General features: G+C 43.0%; 1 protein-coding gene across 1 annotated transcript in view; it reads left to right on the top strand.

Annotated features, from left to right (window-relative positions):
* Positions 1-9,865, top strand: part of SCN8A (sodium voltage-gated channel alpha subunit 8) — a 239,389-nt gene extending 229,524 nt beyond the window's left edge. The window contains exons 25-27 of the mRNA XM_056867203.1: positions 2,515-2,619; positions 4,693-4,963; positions 8,386-9,865. Coding sequence (XP_056723181.1) covers positions 2,515-2,619; positions 4,693-4,963; positions 8,386-9,530 — 1,521 coding nt within the window. The 3' untranslated portion in view covers positions 9,531-9,865. The remainder of the gene's footprint in view (positions 1-2,514; positions 2,620-4,692; positions 4,964-8,385) is intronic.
* The last annotated feature ends 11,495 nt before the right edge of the window (positions 9,866-21,360 follow it).

Genomic DNA, 21,360 nt, shown 5'->3' with positions numbered 1-21,360 from the left:
CACCTGGGAGTTTGCAAACCATGGAAAGGGACAGAGGCAGCTAGCTATGCATAATGAGCAGGAGGGGGTGGAATTTCCCCTTTTGCATGGGACTCGGGACCAGGCAAATGCATTCTTTAAGTCACCATTTGAAAACCAGTTTTAGCAAGCATCAAAATAGACTTAACGGTTGTATGAATGAGGGAAAACCTGAGGACATACAACTGAAGCCCCCCCTCAAACCAGGGAGAGAGAGACTCTAGGGGGCACACACACCCCAGGCAGAACAGGCGAAAGCCCCCTTTGGCTTCCCCCCCCCCACCCACAGAAACTGCTCCCTCCACACACACACACACAGACTCTGCTTTCCCCACACACACACACACACACACACAGGAGAAAAAGTATAGATTAAAGCCCCCAAAGGGGTCTTACTGTGGCTGTCTTCTGTTCCATCAAGAGGGGCTGGGAGGAGGACTGGGTAATCCAAGATGATTCCATTTAAGCACGGGACGTTTTGCTCTGGAGATGCATACAGGATTGAGTGATCCATTCATCCCAATAGGGAAAAGGGGAAAGGGGAAAGCCCATATCTCGGGGTCTCCTGACCCAATGTTTACAAAACTTGGGGGGTCTCTTAAGAAGGCTTGTCTGAAGCTCCACTGAAAGTTTGGGGTCTGTACCCCCAAAAATGCACCCCCTGCAGCCACGGAAAGAGAAAAGGGGGAGCCGATATTTCTGCCCCCACTGAACCCATCTTTACAAAACTTGGGGGGTCTCTTAAGAAGGCTCGTCTGAAGATATCCTGAAGGTTTGGGGGCTGCACCCCCAAAAAAGCGCCCCCGGCAGCCACGGAAATGGAAAAAGGGGGAGGGAAAAGGGGTGGAGCCCATATCTCGGGACCCCCTGACCCAAAGTCTACAAAACTTGGGGGGGTCTCTTAACAAGGCTTGTATAAAGCTCCGCTGAAAGTTTGGGGTCTGTACCCCCAAAAATGCACCCCCTGCAGCCACAGAAAGAGAAAAGGGGGGAGCCCATATCTCGGGACCCCCTGACCCAATGTTTACAAAACTTCGGGGTCTCTTAAGAAGGCTTGTCTGAAGCTCCACTGAAAGTTTGGGGTCTGTACCCCCAAAAATACGCCCCCTGCAGCCACGGAAAGTAGCGAATGTGCACAAGTACCCCCCCACACACACAAGGATTTCTCTCACTCTCTCTCTCTCTCTCCCCCCGGCCCGGCCGCGCAGCAGCTGATTCCTCCAGTACTCAATCCTGACCTATTGGCCAGAAGAAGACCCAGCTTGGCCACCGATTGGCCGGGGGAAGAGAATGCTGCTTACTGACGGCCCCGCATTTGCCGGATTTATTCGTGATCTCCCAAACTCGCTGAATTCGGCTCCCCCAGTTTCGTCCCGAACTAAAAACCGCCGAATCAGGGGAAATTCAGCTGTTTTTTGGTTTGGGCCAAACCGAATCGACAGCCCTAGCTGAGGGGAGACATGATAGAGGTCTATAAAATTATGCATGGTTTGGAGAGAGTGGACAGGGAGAAGTTTTTCTCTATCTCCCATAATACTAGAACATGGGGTCATCTGCTAAAGCTGGAGGGTGAGAGATTCAAAACAGATAAAAGGAAGTATTTTTTCACACAACGCATAGTTAAATTGTGGAACTCCCTGCCCCAGGATGTGGTGATGGCTGCCAGCTTGGAGGGCTTTAAGAGGGGAGTGGACATATTCATGGAGGAGAGGGGTATTCATGGTTATTAGTTAGAATGGATACTAGATGTGCCGCATACCTATTCTCTCTAGTATCAGAGGAGCATGCCTATTGTTTTGGGTGCTGTGGAACACAGGCAGGATGGTCCTGCCCTACAGTTTGCATCTCTAAATTAGACTTTAGCTCTAGAAGGTTCTACAAGTGAATTAAATGGACACAGACATTTTCAGCACCAGAGTCCTCATATAATTTGTAACACACTCCACAGGATCACGAGAGAGGTTTTTGAGGGGGGCACTTGTTTTCTGCTTTGAGAAGAATCTGGCTTTGTACAGTGCTGACTGGCTGACCCTTTTGTCAGTTTGCCATGCTGCATGTCCCTTTCTCAAAGCCAGAGGTACTGAGGCGCTGCTTGGCTGGTTCTTGTATCAGTCAAGAAGCCACTTCCTCTAGCCTTAAAAAAATAAAGCTCCAAACAAAATTTGAATCAGGTAACCATGTAGGTACTTTCAAAATAAAACAGAAAATGAAGGGGAAGAACAGACACTAGCCAGGTTTCCCTCCAGAGCTGGGTATGTGTGTTGAAACAGGAATGAAGGTGGAAGAAAGAGGACCTCGCTCCACAGCAAAAAGCTCCTCACCTGCTCCTATGTAAGCCTGTATGTAGTCACATCTCCCATCCAGTTTAGGAGAGGATATGTAATCTCTTTCAGCTATTACTAGATGCAATAAGGAAAGTCTACTTCGGTTTTACCTTCATCCTTAAGCACTGATGAACAGATTGTAACCAGCCTTCTTTCCTTTCCCTTCCTTTACTTTGGAGGTCAGGATATCTTCATGACAGAGGAGCAGAAGAAATATTACAATGCTATGAAAAAACTAGGTTCCAAGAAACCTCAAAAGCCTATTCCTAGGCCTTTGGTAAGTTTTCAGATGTAATCTAAGCCATTTTCCTTGTACCCTCAAATAGATTCTTCACATTTTCCAGCAGTCCCTCTATTATTTGAGGTAATCTTCACTAACAGAATAAAAGGGCGGTGCCTACTTACATGCATTAGCGCTTAGTCTGCTCAATTTGGATGCCACAAACAAGGTTCTCATGTCTAATTCTCCTTTCTTTAATAGGCTGAAGGTTCACTCTAAGTAAGGCCCAAAAAACCCTTGGTGTAAATGAAGACATAATTTTAGGACAAGTTAGGGCACGTTTATTCAAGGAAAAGTGTCCAAAAAGCCTGTTGGCTGTTGAACTTTCAAAATGTAGCCACTGAGCTTATTACACAAGGAGACTGTAAAACTATGTTAAAATATAAAATACATTAATATAAAAAGAGTTAAAACATACATGACAACATATAATCTTTAAACGTTTTTTTGTATATAAAATTTAAATTTATCCTAGAGACAATAGAACATTGGCATGAATGCTCAAAGCTTCTGTTACGTTTTGATTGTTGCCTGAAAGAATATGTAAAAGATGGTAATCCACAGAATGGTAGGGTAAGTTGCCAGAACAGGAACTAGCAGAGAAGCTCTAGGTTTCATGTAAAACTTCCAAAATATAAATGGAAATGGGAGATGGACTCCCAATGTCTGGCTGCACACGTGCATAGTCTCTAATCCTGGGGACCAACCATGAAGCTCCACCAAACAAAATTTTGAATGAAAATGATTGACACACTGGAAGACCTATGATCAGAGGGTCTCAGCATTATAAGTTGTATTACTGTCAGGCCTGCTTTCCACTGCTCTCAGCAGCCTGTCAGACTGAGAATGTTTTGGTTTCGGTTCCACCAGGTGCCTCTCAAGGCCGAGCCTGCTAACTGTTGAATTCCTGTTCCAGCGCTATCTCCCGTGGGAACGGCTCCTCGTTAGGAGGGGGGTGCCATGACTCGTTGTGACTAATGCTTTCCCATATAGGCCCTGTACTGTGCTACCAGTTCCCATTCGTGCCAATTTACCTGTTAGCTCTGTATACCTGTAGGTTTTCTAATAAATCAACTCTCTTTTGGACTACTGGTCTGTGGATGTTGTTTGTGGGATTACCACGGGGAAAGTGGTTACATTTACAGCTATATGCAGCACCTGCTTTACCCATCTTCCTTCCTTCCAAGGATAATAATGGGGAGACTTTGAATGGGTGGAACAGTACAGGAGTGAAAGTGTCTCTCTCTTTCCCCATATGGCCCGATCTCAAATGAGACCACACACAGCTACAATTCACTTCTAAATGTCACTGGGAAGATCGACTCAAAGATCTCCTAGCATCTTGTCTAAGCTTAACCTTTAAATGCAGGGCAAGAGCCCTAAAAGAATGCAAAATCAATCAGTTCCTGTGATCACTTTTTTGCCAGCACAGTATTGTTAATGCTTTCCTGCAATATGGGATACAGAAGTCTCCTACCCTGCAGTCAAGTGTTAAGGATATTGTGCTGGCAAAAAGTGATCACAGGAACTGACGAATTTTATGCTGTACATGTACTTTATAGAACAGACCAATATGAGACAAAATCCTGCATAAATTATAATAAAATCATGCTTTGTGAGCTTGCTCAAGTGCTTTCTGGTGGTAGAGGAGTATATACATACACACACACCCTCCATAATAAATGTGAGATCCATTCATTATACTGGTCCATGAAACTCAGTATTGCTTACTCTGACTGGCAGCAGCTCTCTAGTGTAATGGGAAGAAAGAAGTCTTTCTCTTTACTGGAGATACTGGGGACTGCACCTGGGATCTTCTGCATGCACATCATGCTCTCTGCCACTAAGCCACAATCCCTCTCCAGAGTGTTCCACTGACAGTGTATTCCAGGGCAGAAAGAAGTAGATCATTGGAAAGAAGATCTTTGAGTCATGAAAGCTTGTGAACCAGCCCCCTAGATAAGATACGATGGAAGATGTGTAGAACTCTTAGGCACATTGTTGAGTAGCACACATGCATTTACTGTGGCACGTCCATTTACTGTGTGTCTTTCCCATTCTGTGTTACAGAATAGAGTCCAAGGAGCTGTCTTTGACTTTGTCACCCAGCAAGCATTTGACATACTAATCATGTTGCTCATCTGCCTCAACATGGTAACCATGATGGTAGAGACTGACACGCAGAGCAAGCAGATGGAGGAGATCCTGTACTGGATCAACCTTGTCTTTGTTATGTTTTTCACTTGCGAGTGTGTGCTGAAAATGTTTGCCTTGCGCCACTACTACTTCACTATTGGCTGGAATATTTTTGATTTTGTGGTTGTGATTCTCTCCATTGTGGGTGAGTACAGATATCTTCTGCGATACATTACACTACACTAAACATTACACTAATGTCCATGTGCTTAGAAGAAAACACAACAAAATTGGGAGGGGGGTGAGGAAAGCTGAACATGATACTGAAATTGGGGTTTCATCCAAAAATGAAATCTGAACTCTCCAGCCTTATGAATCAATAGGTACAGGTAGCAAATGCACAGATCTTGGGCCAGTGTAAATTATCACCTGCTAAGCCATATTTTATTCTTCAAGTAAGGCAGCCCGTTCTTACTATTTGTATTAAAATGACAGTAGGTTTGTTTCAGGACAACACTTCCACATGAGATACAATTGATTTTTAAAATTTTAAGAATGAGAACTTATAGCTTAATTAGGATTTCTTTGAAATTAAAGTCCCAGTGAAATCCATTATTTCATGGTGACTTATCCTGACCTGGAGATGGTCTGTGAGCACAGGAGCTTCAGGGAACCCTACTGTACACACAAGAGCTCCCCTGAATCTTCATCATACATTCCATTGTACATATGGTATATGTCTCCTCCTGTGAAATGGAATGAGGAAAACCTGTGCTTTACAGCAGTGGTCTTCAACTTTTCCAGATCTGGAACCCACCTTTAGTCCCCAGGTGGCAGCCCAGGACTCACTGAACTGCAAGTACATAACAGGAAATCCTATGGCAGAAGGGGGGGCAGAGTTATTACCTCATCAGTGTTGAGCCCAGGAAAGTGGGCAGCAGACATGAAACACAAGCTGAGCACCAGAAGGCATCTCATAGTGAGGAACAAGCCAAGAGCTACAACCCTAGAAGTATCCTCTCCACTGGTGGCTGTTTTGTCACTTTGCTGTCCTGCTGCTAATCTCAGCATGCATGCAGAGGCAGGAGGAGCCCTTGCTCTGTCTACACATGCATTATTGAAGCAAGTCCTTTCAGAAAGTAGCAAAAAAAAATAATGGCAGCTCTACAGGGGCTTGTGATCCAGTAAGTTGGGCTCTGCAGCTTACCTAAGATTCCTGGCCAATGGAGTGAAGAGCCTTTCAGTGACTTTATGAGCACCTAGAAGGGAACCAAATTCTCAAAATATTGTACAAGCATGTTGATTTTATTAAGAGACACAATTCCAGTAACAGGGAAAGTAATTTTCTTTTTAAGTTTTAGAAACTGGTTAAGGTAAGTGGGAGAAAAAAAAATTGTCTGTTTTATTTAAATTTCATTTTACAAATAAAGCAATTAGTTGTTTGTTTTCTAAAAAAAATTCCAAATCCCCATGTTCCAAGACAACTGATATGTCTTAAAATACTTAAAGTTTGCTGGACCATGCCCACATGATGGTTTATTTATCCAGAAACAACCTTCAGAGGCTACAAATGGAGAAACTGGGGAAGGGCTGCTTTCATCCCACTTTCTCCAAGGATCCCAGAGCAGTGCATTTGGTGTCTCCTCCAGCTAGGGCTGTCAATTCGGTTCGGTCCGAACTGAAAATCAACCGAATTTCCCGATTCGGTGATTTTCAGTTCAGACGGATCCGAACTCAACTCTGGAGGGCAGGGGGGGGGGCCGAATTCAGCGAGTTCGGGAGTTCGCGAATAAATTCGGCCAATTCGGCCCCCCCTTCAGGGCAGCCCGCTGAAAGGCGCGGGCTGCCCTTTAAACTGATCTGCGCCTCCCAGCTGGGAGGCTCAGATCAGTTTAAAGGGCAGCCCGCCTCCCTTCAGCGGGCTCCGCTGAAGGGGGGCGGGCTGCCCTTTAAGCTCATCTGCGCCTCCCGCCCGGGAGGCACAGATGAGTTTAAATGACAGTCCGCCCCCCTGCAGGGAAGCCCGCTGAAGGGGGGCGGGCTGTCATTTAAACTCATCTGTGCCTCCCGCCCAGGAGGCACAGATGAGTTTAAATGACAGCCCGCCCCCCTTCAGGGAAGCCCGCTGAAGGGGGGCGGGCTGTCATTTAAACTCATCTGTGCCTCCCGCCCGGGAGGCACAGATGAGTTTAAAGGACAGCCCGCCCCCCTTCAGGGAAGCCCGCTGAAGGGGGGCGGGCTGTCCTTTAAACTCATCTGTGCTTCCCGGCCGGGAGGCACAGATGAGTTTAAACGACAGCCCGCCCCCCTTCAGGGAAGCCCGCTGAAGGGGGGCGGGCTGCCCTTTAAACTCATCTGCGCCTGGCGCAGATGAGTTTAAAGGGCAGCCACACCTCTCCAGCGGGCTCCACTGGAGAGGCGCGGCTGTCATTTAAAGTCATCTGTGCCTCCTGCCCGGGAGGCGCAGATGACTTTAAAGGGCAGCCGCGCCAGGGCAGCCGCGCCTCTCCAGCGGGCTCCGCTGGAGAGGCACGGCTGTCATTTAAAGTCATCTGCGCCTCCCGCCCAGGAGGCGCAGATGAGTTTAAATGACAGCCCGCGCCTCTCCAGCGGAGCCCGCTGAAGGGGGGCGGGCTGCCCTTTAAACTGATCTGCGCCTCCCAGCTGGGAGGCTCAGATCAGTTTAAAGGGCCCCCGCGCGCCTTCAGGGAATCCCTGAAGGCGCGCTTCGGCCGAATTTTCCCCCGAACTCCGGATCCCCCCGAATTACCGGGGATCCGAAGCGGGGGAGTTCGGAGTTCGGACCGTACCGACCCCACAATGGTCAAATTCGGCCGAATCCGAACTGTACCGAATTTTTTTTTTTTGACAGCCCTACCTCCAGCCATGGTTATCCTCACAACAGTACTTTGAGGCAGATGAGCCTGACAGAGAGTGACTGGCCCAAGGTCACTGACACTACCCAGGGATTTGAACTGAGGTCTCCCTGCTACTTCAGGTTGCCAACCTCCAGGTGGGACCTGGAGATCTCCTGGAATTACAACTGATTTCCACATGACTGAGATCAGTTCCCCTGGATAAAATGGCTGCTTTAGAGAGGGCATTATACTCTATGGCATTATACCTTCCTCTCTCCAAACCCCGCCCCCAGGCTCAACACCCAAATCTCCAGCAATTTCCCAACCTACTGCTATTAGTCCAACACTCTAACCATTACTGAACACTGGATTTAAAATCCGAAATTTCTCAAGCCTACTTTTAGCTAAAAACAATGAGGAAAAGTTCTACATGATTACATATAAATAAACACAGCACAAAGCAGACAGACAGAAGGACATGAATTGGGTGATAGCAGTGAACCAGAGTTCATACTATTTTTTGACTGGGCAAATGGACATTGTAAAGGGAAGTTTACTGATTAAGTTGCTGGGTGCTTCCTTAAGGCTCAGATATTAAAAGACATAAATTAATGAAGACTGCCAGTGCTGATGAGAGCTTTGGCCTATCTGTTCTAGTGCACTGTCTCTGAGCATGCATTTTTTAAAAAAAAAAAAAGTGTACAAAAAGACTTGAAAGTAGAACCAGCAATGGAGTTGTAACACTGTTTTCCTCCCAATCTTGTTTAAGGTATGTTCTTGGCCGAAATCATAGAGAAATACTTTGTGTCACCGACTCTCTTCAGAGTAATCCGCCTGGCCCGCATTGGCCGTATCCTGCGCCTGATCAAAGGAGCCAAAGGGATCCGCACCCTGCTTTTTGCCTTAATGATGTCTTTGCCTGCCTTGTTCAACATTGGCCTCCTGCTCTTCCTAGTTATGTTTATTTTTTCCATCTTTGGGATGTCGAACTTCGCCTATGTCAAGCACGAAGCTGGCATTGATGACATGTTCAACTTCGAGACTTTCGGCAATAGTATGATTTGCTTATTCCAAATCACTACCTCAGCTGGGTGGGATGGCTTGCTCTTGCCCATCCTAAACCGGCCTCCAGATTGTGATTTGGATAAAGAACATCCTGGGAGTGGCTTCAAAGGTGACTGTGGGAATCCTTCAGTAGGAATCTTTTTCTTTGTCAGTTACATCATTATCTCCTTTCTGATTGTGGTAAACATGTACATTGCCATCATTCTGGAAAACTTCAGTGTGGCTACAGAAGAAAGTGCTGACCCGCTGAGTGAAGATGATTTTGAGACGTTCTACGAGATCTGGGAGAAGTTTGACCCTGATGCCACACAGTTCATAGAGTACTGCAAACTGGCAGACTTTGCCGATGCTTTGGAGCATCCTCTCCGTGTCCCTAAGCCCAACACCATTGAACTCATCGCCATGGATTTGCCGATGGTGAGCGGGGACAGGATCCACTGCTTGGACATCCTATTTGCCTTCACCAAACGGGTATTGGGTGATAGTGGTGAACTGGACATCCTGAGGCAGCAGATGGAAGAGAGGTTTGTGGCTTCTAATCCTTCCAAAGTGTCTTATGAGCCTATCACGACCACACTGCGGCGAAAGCAGGAAGAGGTCTCTGTGGTGGTCATCCAAAGGGCTTACAGGGCCCGCTTAATAAGGAGGGGCTTTATTTACCGAAAGAATGTCTCCAATAAGATGGAAAATGGGGGGACAAACAGAGAGAAAAAAGAAGGCACCCCATCCACAGCATCCCTTCCATCCTATGACAGTGTAACTAAGCCCGAAAAAGAAAAACAGCAGGCTGAAGAAGGGAGACGGGAAAAGGCAAAAAGACAAAAAGATGTCAGGGAAGCCAAATGTTGAGATGATCCGCACTAATAATAACTGTAGAAAACTTGTGAGCAGAAAAGATTGTTTACAAACTTCCTGATAAAAATATATAACAATAGCGAACAGCTGTGGAGACACTTTACCTGAAGATCTTATACCAAACATAGTCTGCTTACTGTGTGACCATGTTGCATCTCAAAGCAGTGATCTACCACCTGTTTAAAAGACCCATCTAGACAAATATATTAAAAAAAAAAACCGGAAACAATACAAAGGCGAAAAAAGGATTTTATACTGTTTGGGCAGGTGGATACTGCATGTTCCACGTCAGTCAATGCAACTTAGGACAAACAAGCAAAATAAAACACACACACTTAAGGGGAAAAATGCTGCTTTAGGATTCTTTTTTTCCCAAAGCAGCCAAAATGGATTTTTATTTTTTCTCATTTTATTGAAAGGAAACCCAGGAAAAAAAATCATTTTGAAGGGTTTGTTTGTTTAAGCAGAATTAGATTTTCATACCTGACGTTTTGTTTAAGCAGCAAAAAAAATTAGAACAAGGGGGGGGGAGTAAATTCAAGTAATCAACAACAAAAACAAAAACCTGAAATGAAACGACACACATATCCCGTGCCATTTAATTGTCATAGTTTCTTTGGTATTTATTATCTGCATACTTCTTTATTATATGGGCTTCACTGTGGTTTGGGAGATGGGGGCAATCAGGTGTTTTCAGCCTGCCAAACTCACTCAGGCTGGTTCCAAAAATAAAATAAAATTGTGCTCGTTTCAATGCATAGAAATGATTTGCATGATGGCATGCTGTGATCAGGAATCATGCATGAGGAATCATAAAACCACAAGACACTCAATATGCTGTCCAGGCCGTGCGTTAAGCCATATGTTCAAGACACTCCACTGACTACGGCACACTGTATTGGGAGAGATACTCTTGGCTATTACTACGCCCTTCACCAAGGTACCAGTTCTAAATCCTTCCATACAGCATCCAGTAGGAAAAAAACCAAAAGTGAAACCAACCATTGAAAAGTTGTTTGTGTGTCTGTTTTACAACCTTCATGGCACCCATATATGTATGTGTGTGTGTGTGTGTGTGTGTGTGTGTACACACACACATGTGCTTTGCACTTTTAAAGAAAGTAACACAGAGAACAAAACCCCAAAAATGCTGCTCTAAAACCCATCTGATGGGAAGACCATACAGAAATGGTTTCTAATACAGTGTCACTGTCAAAGAGTACTTTAGGCCTTCAAGAAAACACATCCAGCAGTTCAGTATGATTATTCTTCAGTCTCCATTTTGCAGTGTAGACACTCCCCGCCCTTTCTGGTACAGATAAGAAGTGGTACAGGAAACATCAACTGATCTTTTAAAGGTGCAATTTTGAGCAGTTATCTAAAGCAATCTTATAATAGCCTTTGGGGGATATGACGGGGGTACAGCATCTGTGTGCCATATTTCCATGCAAAGAGTTGCATTACTTTGGGGTATTAGGATGCAAGTAGCCTAATAATGGGGCTGACTGCTTGAAAAGTGGCCTCTACTTAATCGTTCTTCCAGTGATAGATTTCCTACAGCTTGCATTCTGATGCTGCATTGTATAATTTGCTTTGCTAGCTGCAACTTTTTTTTACAATCCCCCCCCCATTTTTAAATAACCATGAAGTAGAGTGACTTACTTCTGACAAGCAAAAGTAGCTGAGTGACGTGAGAGCAGAGGTGATAGGGGAAAGTGTCATAAATGCTGTGTGCCTTCCACCATCTCATTCATCCTACATGGTTATACAGTCGTAAATTAATTTTAACAATCCTGCAAATTCAGATAGGGATGAAGAGCTACCTCTCAACTCATCTTAATTCTAAATAGATGGGAGTGTCACCCACACACACACAGAAACCTCTTTAAATTTTGTGTTTAATACCTGGGAATATTTCAGGTTTTTTAAATGTCTCATTGTCATTCAGCACTTCAGTCATCACTGTGAATTCCGTTCTTTGTTTCCTCTCTCTCTCTCTTAGAAGGGCACAGGTTTGGAGCCTTGTTTTGTTTTTGTTTTCTTCTGATGGGCCAAAGGTTGCATTGCATCATAACCAAGATTGTGTTCCATCTGCAGCTTAAGTAAGAGATAGAAGTATTCTAATTGTTCAGAATGCTGGGTTGTAAAGGGAAAATATTGAACGTGATGAAAGGAAGCAAGCTGTTTGAATGTGGACCAAATAAATTTTATCTATAAAAGGCAAAAAAAAAAAAAAAATCGCTTGAAATATTCAAAAAGCAAAACAAGAAAGCAGAAAAGATAGCAATGCCTTTTAGGTAAAGGGCAGAGGCTTCATTGAAAGCAACCTAAATGCCTGCTACAAGGGTTATGTAGAAAGCAAGTCATTTGATAGACATCTGTGCCACGTTGGACTTTTAAAAATGCATGGTGTAGCTATCATGACATCAGTAAGAAACGTCTACTGTACCAGACACTGCAAAGAACAAAACATTTGTCTCCTGTTACACTTACCCCCCACTTACTCCTGCAATGTGTATAATATTTAAAAGTAATGAAAAATGACATGCAGATGTACAGGCAACATTGTAAACAGCACAACAACAGCAAAAGCCGAAAAAGTGTGGTTGAACTTTTTAAAAGAATATTATAAATACTGTAATATATCATTTTATTTTATTGGCATGCCTTTTTGTAAATATCAAAGAACTACAAAAATTAAATAGAATGGCTTCTGGCTTTTGCCACTGTCCATGTTTAATTTTTATATATATACATATATATAGATATATATATATAAAAATACATTATCTCTTTCTTTTTTCCACTTTTGAGATATCAACCTATGTACATCCCCATCAAGGGGGAAACAAATCCTCTCAAACAGACAAAGAAAACCTTTATTGCAAAATTACCTTTACAACAACAGAAATATTTAGACTATATTTTGGTTCTGAGGTGCAATATATTTTGACCACTTCTATGCAAGATTTGGCTAAATGTCATAATTGTTCTTTAGCTGAACTACTGCTCCATATCAAAAGCTTGATACATATACTGTTTGTGCTGTCAAATTTTATTAAGCAATTTTTAGGAAAAAAAATGCCCTGCAATCTATATTTACATTGGGTCATGACTTAGCGATACTTGAACTTTCTTACATTACAATAGTTTTGCTTAAGAATAAAAGTTATTAACAAACAGCTTCAGAGCTGTGGGCTATATCTTTCTGCTAAAATGAACAGTTTAATTTTTTTCTACTTTCTGTGTTACATGTGCTTGTTTAAACAATTGTCCCAATCAGCCACAATTCACAGATGCTGAGAGATTTGCTCTGCATTTTTATATATAATTATTAGGTGAAGCTTAGAATGTTAGAGGAATCTTGATCAGAAATGCATAATCACATGAGGATGTCAATACACTGAGCTATATAGGGATATATAGATAGGGATATATAGATAGGGATATATTGATCCAAGGAATGTAAAAGTAAAGAGCCTTCTGGGAAGTCAGAGGAAAGAGAGGAGCCACCAGAAAAATCACGAAATCATTGACAATAGTTTAAAATTGTAACATTGCTTGTTGACATTTAAGTTCAATCTTATGATATCACCATCACCCCTGGAAGTGTTATTGTGAGCATATTTGTTTAGAGTATTTAAACTAGTTCTTGCTTGTATCTTCACTTGGGTGGGTATGCTGGTAGAATTAGAAAGAAATTATCATCTGCCTCGCTGTATGGATGTGTGACTAATGGGGCTGTGTGGATTTCTAATGGCAATTAACAGAAGGACACTGTGTGGGTTTGCCATGGGAAATCTTTGATCAAGTCACAACCAATAAAAAGTGCTCATTTAGCAAAATTATTGTGGTTGGGCACAGTTCATAACTACATCCTATCCACTCTAAAAAAAACCAGGACTGAAAAAGTATTGTTGATAGGACATGTTTGCAGCTGAAAGACAGAAACAACCATAGGCCTCGGATGAAAGCATAATTTCAAAAGTACAAACTTTTAATACAAATAACATTTGTAAAATATTATTTAGGATACTGATCAGAATGTGAAAAATTCCACTGTCTAAAATGTTTAGCATGTGGTGATTATTATGGAGACACCAAAACTATTTTCTTTAGCCAACAAACAGATTTCTGCATATAGAAATTCTTAGTGAACCCCCCACCCCAATTGAGTTTGGTATGAGAAAAAAAACTAGAATTTAGAACACTAATGTCTGGACAGGGTTAACATTGTGATTTTTTTATATTATTATTGGTAAAATGTCATTACATTTCACTGGAAAGCATTATATTATGAAAATCCTGTTCAATTGCACAAGTGTTACTATTGGGGATTTTGAAAGGGGAATGAGTATCACCAAAGTAGTTGCATCAGTTAAAATTTTCTCTTAATTCAAATAGGTTTACCAGTGCAATAATATGTAACCAATTCTTGTATTACTGATATCATTGTGAGGAAACAGGGACGTTGCATATGCTTAGACAGGATAAAATTATTTGTCTTGCATGTGGGAAACTATTTGATTCCTGTGGTTGTTGTTGTTCTGTTTCTTGATTTCTTTTCTAAATGCCTAAGGCAAAACTGATGTAGCCTAGTCTCATTCTATAGTTAGTCTTCCTGTTTAAGCTTTCTGATTTCAGTCATCCAGCAAGGCAATAGAGGCCTCATCTAAGTTTTCAAAGTGCTATTACAATTGTTATTGGCTCTAACCACTCTGGGGAGTATAGGAAGCCAAAAGACAAGGCCAGTGCGTTAGATGGCTTGATGGTTCCTTCTGGTGTTTATAAGAAAACAAGCCAAAGAACTTGAAAAAAATGTTCCCAAGCACAAGGGGAAGTTGGCATGTTTTGTTTTTAATTCATCAGAGTAAGGGTTCTAAAGTAATCATGCTAACTATGTAACAAAATTATGCAGGATCCAGTACTGGAAATCTGGACTACTGCATGGATAATTTGCATGAAGTGACTCTGCCTAATAGTTGGGTTGTGGCAGCTGTCCCCCAAGCTGGCCATTTAGAAATGGCCAGCCATGGCTGCCATCAGGGTGTGGCATTAAGGCTTTGATGAGCCACATGAAAACACTGGAGGAATCGTTGGTGCTTTTCTCCAAAGCAACCTAGTGCTAAACGGTTAATTTAGTACCATTCCACAAAGCACCGTTAAAGCCAGTCATTATCTTTTAAAGTTCAAGAAAGGAAAGACAAAAGACTAGACAACCTGTACACATTTGCCAATAATCAATAGAGAGTGTCATCAGCTATGGCACTGAAAAGAGACATACAGATCCTTACTCAGCTACAAATTCCCGGTGGTGTAGGGTACATTCAGGTGTAATGCAACTGGCCCAAATTTGGCCCAGTGTGATCCCTGTGGTCTGAATTTCTAACATTTAAAATGAGTTTCTACTCAGCAACCAATGCAGGGCAAAAAGGGAATCAGATATGCATATTACTTTGGGAGAAGCAAGTGTAGTCTCTGGTAGACATAGCTATTTCATGTTATAAAGTGTTTTCAGTATATTAAGTCAGTTAAAAGCCATCAGGTTTGGGAAAGAAACATCTGCAGCCACTACACATTTCTAAGTGTACATTTCCCCCAAAGTTTATTAAATGCCACCTGATTTCACACATGGAATGAAAAAACAGTTCATACTGGCACACGGATGATTCTTTGGGAGCAGGAAGATTGAGAGGATATTCCTGAGCTGGCATTTCTTTGTGATTCGGAGAGGCTCAAACACCATGATGATGAGGACCATAGAAAAACTCTAGACTGAAGCACTGTCTGCTCCATCACCATGCTGAGGACTTCCGTTTCAAGGCTATGCAACAGCATGAAATTCCCTTCCCTAGTATTACAGGTGAGCTTTCAAGCAAGCCCTCACTGAAACCTATGCCTCCAGCACTGTATGTATTACTCCTTCCTAGCTAGAAGGTTCTCAGGCTGATACTGTGCTTGCCTTGGCAATAGGGAATGGGTAGCTCTGCAGTACTATGTGTTCCACATCATATTCTTCTGCATATCAGTAATGCTCTCTCTCCAGAAACAGTATGCACTAGGGCTTTTGCTGTACATAGGTTAGTGGACACTCAGGCCTTGGCTAACAAGCAGTTAGAAAGCCATCCACCGGACAGCCATAGTATGCATAAGCATTGCACTTTAAACTCTTGGTTCCAATCAGCTTTGTGCATTTCCTTTCAAATCTTTCCATTCAAAGGGCTGAGGTATAATACCTTTGCTTCATGCACTACTTGCGTCTCCCCCGTTGCCTGAGAGCAAAAAAAGATGTAGGTATTGTACTGAAAGTGGTTCTCCCAATAAGAGACTGTTCATTGAACATAGGTTCTTGTAGGTTATCCGGGTTGTGTGACCATGGTCTTGGTATTTTCTTTCCTGACGTTTCGCCAGCAGCTGTGGCAGGCATCTTCACAGCTGCTGGCGAAACGTCAGGAAAGAAAATACCAAGACCATGGTCACACAACCCAGATAACCTACAAGAACCTATGAACTCTGACCGTGAAAGCCTTCGACAATATGTTAATTGAACAGTTGCTATTGTACTCCCTGTCAAATGGCGAGCAAGGGGAAGCTTCATATATGACAATTTTTCCGACAAGGAAATAATCTTGTAGGAGAAACTTCGCAGTGCTATGCAAATGTATATTTTGTCAGGATTACAAAAATAAGGATCAGGAAAGAGGTGGGGGGGGGAGACAGGGAATCACAGCAAATAAGGTTGTCCTCATGAACCATGACTGTATACCATCATATACAATATACCATTGTCCTTATTGTTCCTGTTGTGGTTTGTTAGTTATACATTCATCATATTTTGTATTCCAGAGCACAGAGCAACATACATGAGGTTTGGCCCAAAGGAAGAAGGGCCCAGTAAATTTTTTCCTGGGGCTAGAATGTCATGCCAGCAACCCTGATGAGGGAGCAGCGTGCAGTGGCTTTGCAACCCATGTATCAATAGCAAAATAAACACTTTGCAGTTCAAAAGTGACCAGTGTCTGGATTTCCCCTACACAAGTTATCTCAATGTATAGGGTTGCCAACCTCCAGGTAGTAGTTGGAGATCTCCCGCTATTACAACTGATCTCCCGCTATTACAACTGATCTCCAGCCGATAGAGACCAGTTCACCTGGAGAAAATGGCCACCTTGGCAATTGGACTCTAAGGCATCGAAGGCCCTTCCCACCCTAAACCCCACCCTCCTCACCCTCCTCAGGCTCCGCCCCCCACCAGTGGCGAAGAGGGACCTGGCAACCCTACCTGGAGAAAATGGCCACTTTGGCAATTGGACTCTATGGCATTGAGGTCCCTCCCCTCCCAAAACCCCGCACTCCTCAGGCTCCGCCCCAAAAATCTCCAGGTTTTTCCCAACCCGGAGCTGGCAACTCTATCAATGTAGGGAAAATATCATGTGAAGCAACTCCAGAATGTGAATTAAGCAGAAATCCCCACCCCAAATGCAAATCCAAACACCTCAAAATGAGGAGGCCAGTGAATGAGAGAGCCTCCACTAGAATACTAGTTTGGCATTTTGTGGTATGGCTGATTTCAACAGAAGCTTACACAGCATTTCAAAATGTGATAGATTTTTTTGAAATGATCTGTCATATATATATATAAATCTATATCTTCAAATTCTACCCAACAATGTTGCTGCATGTCGCATCTGTATAGAGAGGATGTATGTGTGCATCTGCCTAAGCATCTTATAGGTGAAAATAGTTTTCCAGGTTTTGGCGCTGGATATTGAAAAACAGATCTTTGGCCATTTCTGTTTTCAGCTCCACTGCTGCTGTATGTATGCGTGCAAGAGAAAGCGTGACCTTGGGCAAGTCACCTAACCTCTCTACGTGCCTCAGTTTTACCCATCCGCAAAATGGGCAATTACCTACCTCACAGGGATGTTGTGAGGCTTAATTTAATTCATGTCTGTTCAAATGCTTTTCTGAGGTTTGCAACTGTTCTAGGTGTGGCCAGGACTGAACTATGGATTAGGGGAAAGCATAATGAGATGGTGCCATTAATGCTGCTAATTAAGAAAGACACCGCTACAGCTTTTTCTCAACAGAAATCAGGGCAAATATTTTATTTTCTTGCTGCACTTTGCTTGTTCTCCCTTCCCCCTTCAATAACATATTTCCAACCCTTTAAATCTTGATTCCTAAATTTTGTTCCATTCTAAGAAAAGAAGAGAGAAAAGGAGGAATATTGGGGGAGGGGAAGGGAGAGAGAGAGTGTGTCTTTTTTAAAAAAACTACTACCACAAATTAGTTAAAGTCTGACTTCTTGATTTCCTTTGTACTGTACATCTTTTTACTTTGGAATTTGCAATAAAAAGGTATGTCCATCTTGTTTCAACATCTTGGATGAAATGTCGTTCTGTCCCCTTTGCTGAACCAATGCCATTCTTGTCATATTTATCCTTTCCACCTCTATTCATTGTATTTTGTAAAGGCTAGAAGCAATTCCAAGGTCTTTTAAAAACAAGTTGCTGGTGTTCATTAAGGAAGTGGGTTTGAATAAAGTCATTTGGTATTGAACAAAGCAGCCTGAATAGAGACCACCTATCTCCTAGCCCAGTCATTCCCAAACAATATTCCAGGGCACATTCTACCAGAGGTAGGGTTGCCAGATAGCTCAGGTTCTGGGGTTCGTTCCTAGGGCCACAGGTTTAAAATCGCATGGGGACAATCTGGTAGCCCACACACGAGATGACTTATTTTAAGACTATGTCGCCTGCTAGTGGTAACTGCTGCAGGTGCAAACCAAGGAAGGGATGCAAGAATCTGGCACTAACTTCACTTTAAAGTTAGCACAGAGTTACTTCCCATGTTACTTTTTATTATTTCATTTCATGTGTGTGTGATGGCTAGTTCATCTCCTCAAAGTCACACACATTCTCAGATAACTATGTGGTACACTTCCTCATGGTGTGTGGAAGTACTACCAACAGCAATGCTATACAGTAATTTAAGTAACGCAACACTGCCCTGGGGGACTTGTTTGCTTAACTGCCCAGGGGTGCCTAGCATGGGAAGAGACACTGGCCAGAAGAGGAAGACTGTTTCCTGCCCCTCCCACCCCCCCAACTAACAATTTCAGTTGCTCCAACTACTGCTGCCAGTAGGTGGGAGCATAGCCAGTTTTTCTTGCAAATTCACGGCCAGCATGAAACTCAGGGTTTCTGTCTCCAGCCAGGCATTGGTGGGGGAGAGGAGAATGGATAGTTACATCTTGTTCCCCCTCCCTCTATGCCCTTTCATGCTGTACATGCTCTTTAGCAGCAGGTGACATCACCTAGGAAGGAGAGCATGCCCACTCCCAGTCTGGGACAGAATGAGCTAAAATGCTCAGGATTGGTCCATGAGGTTTCCACCCAGATTGGGCCACTTCTTATCTGAAGTAACACCACCAAGGTAGCACCAGAGGGCATCATCCTCTGCTCTGGCATGCTGGCATTCTACCTACCCACCCACTGTGAATATTCTTTTGCAGCGAGGGGGGGCATATATTGATGGGATGGGTTGACTTGAATTCTGGTTAGAGGGGAAGAATGTACTGGGCCTCCATTTGGGCTTTGGGTGTTATTATATGCCAGTTGAAGGTTCAGGAGAATTGTGGTATTACAGTGGAGGATACAGCAGTGGGTGTGAAGTGTATGTAATCCAAATAGTAATTGGATATGGTGACCAGTAGGTCGTTTTCAGTTACCTACTCATGGGTAGAGCCCTCCATCTGAACTGATGCAAGGATAACAATTGAGATAAATTTGTTAAAACAATTACAGTTAAAAAAATTCTTCATTTGCTGGCAGTACTCCTATTGACGACTTGAAATAAATAGTATTAACAAGTTAAATGTTTTAATTTTAAAAGAAACAATAAATAGCAGCAGGATTCAACAGCAGATACTAGATAATAAACAAGAAAATGGTTCAGAAACCCTCAGCTCCTATAATCCATGAGACATATGGATATATCCTGGAATTTGCAGGAATAACATGAATTTTGATTTCCTGAAGTTACTGTAATCTCTGAAAAGAATGGAAACAATGTGAGGTTACTATAATCCACAACAAGATTACTAGCAGGAAAGACCTCAATGTGTTTATGTAGAAATGTATATGCTGCGTATCCAGAGACCTACTCAAGGCGCCTATTAGAAAAGTGAATATAGTAATGATACATTAATAAATATATTTAAATAATATAAAGCCTTATCCTAAGACACACACACCCCGATGCTGGTTGACAGCCAATGCAGGCATGGCCACGGTGACACGAAGGCTTTCCCACAGAAGGGAAATGACAGAAACACTGGTCAACAAGCCACAGACAGCATAGAAATCGAGCCAGAGTACATTGCATCTCTGCCAACATGCACTGAACAAAGAGCAGCATTAGTTGCACACGAGGACACAGCTAGCTGATGCATAGGGTTGCCAGGTTCCTCCTTGGCACTGGCAGGAGGTTTTTGGGGCGGAGCCTGAGGAAGGCAGGGTTTGGGAAGGGGAGGGATTTCAATGCCATAGAGTCCAATTGCCAAAGTGGCCATTTTTTCCAGGTGAACTGATCTCTATCAGCTGGAGATCAGTTGTGATAGCAGGAGATCTCCAGCTAGTACCCGGAGGTTGGCAACCCTACTGATGCAGGATGATGTAGCTAAAGCCATCTTACAACGTGTAGCTGGCAGCCATGCATGGAAGACACTGCAGGAGGGCATGAGGGGAACACAGCTCCCTTTGCCCCCTGGAAAGAGCAGTGTAACCAGCAGGAACCCTGATCCACATGTTCCAAGGAGTCTGGCAGATGTGGGTTCAAGTCCCTGCTAGCAACCAGGTTCCCTTTTGCGAGGCAGACACATAGGAAAGGAAACACCACTACTCCAGCCACAACATTCTCTCTCTCCAAAGGTTCGCTCACCATATGGAGCCCTGATTTAAAACAAAAAACAAAACAAAAAAACAAGGCTCAAGGCTTTGGATCCTGGCCAGAATATCTGTTATTTTAAGGTTTGTTTTATAAAATTGTTTTTACATAGTTGTTACCTGACTCAGGTCCTGAGATGCTCAGGAGAAAGGCAAGCATAAGCTCCTGTCAATGCCAATCATAAAGAACATAATTGCTTAATACAATGGTGGTCCAGTCTGGTGGTGGTTGTTTTTTTAATGGAATGGAGGAACTCGCAAACCAACTTGGCTAGTAACAATGAACAGTGGCTAATAGGGTTTAGGGAAACAAAATATAATCCAGTCTGTTCTCAATATTACAACATGCCTAATTAATAGCAACAACAAAGTGTGTCGGTGCTTAATAGAGCAGCAAAACCTGTTTTTTCTGCCAATCAACTCAACCAGCAGCAGTAAACATGATGTCTTAATAACTGAAATAGTCTGAGACACAGCCGAATCCATTTCTATACTGCAACCTATCCAGTTATTAACAAAAATTAAGTGTCCTAGTACATTGGTATATAAGCCCTGAGGCAATTTATATATATTAAAAAGTTATCTAATTATTTTTCAGTATTGCCACATGACCAATTAAAAGTAGCAATACTGCATCTTGATACTTGGATTAATTCAGATCAATAAGAGAAGCAGGAAGACACAGATAACCTTAACCAGCAGCCATGCAGCATGGCGAAAACACATGGTCGCTTTATCCTCCTTTAATCCCTGTTTCAGCCAGGATTCACCCAGGATCGAACGCATGCGTTTCGCCTAATGTGCGTTCGATCCTGACTAAAACAGGGATTAAAGGAGGATAAAGCGACCATGCGTTTTTGCACCATGGTTGGTCC

The sequence above is a fragment of the Euleptes europaea genome, chromosome 1 (assembly GCF_029931775.1).
Source record: "Euleptes europaea isolate rEulEur1 chromosome 1, rEulEur1.hap1, whole genome shotgun sequence".
In the NCBI taxonomy this organism is placed as follows: Eukaryota; Metazoa; Chordata; class Lepidosauria; order Squamata; family Sphaerodactylidae; genus Euleptes; species Euleptes europaea.
This window is presented reverse-complemented; position numbering and strand designations above follow the sequence as displayed.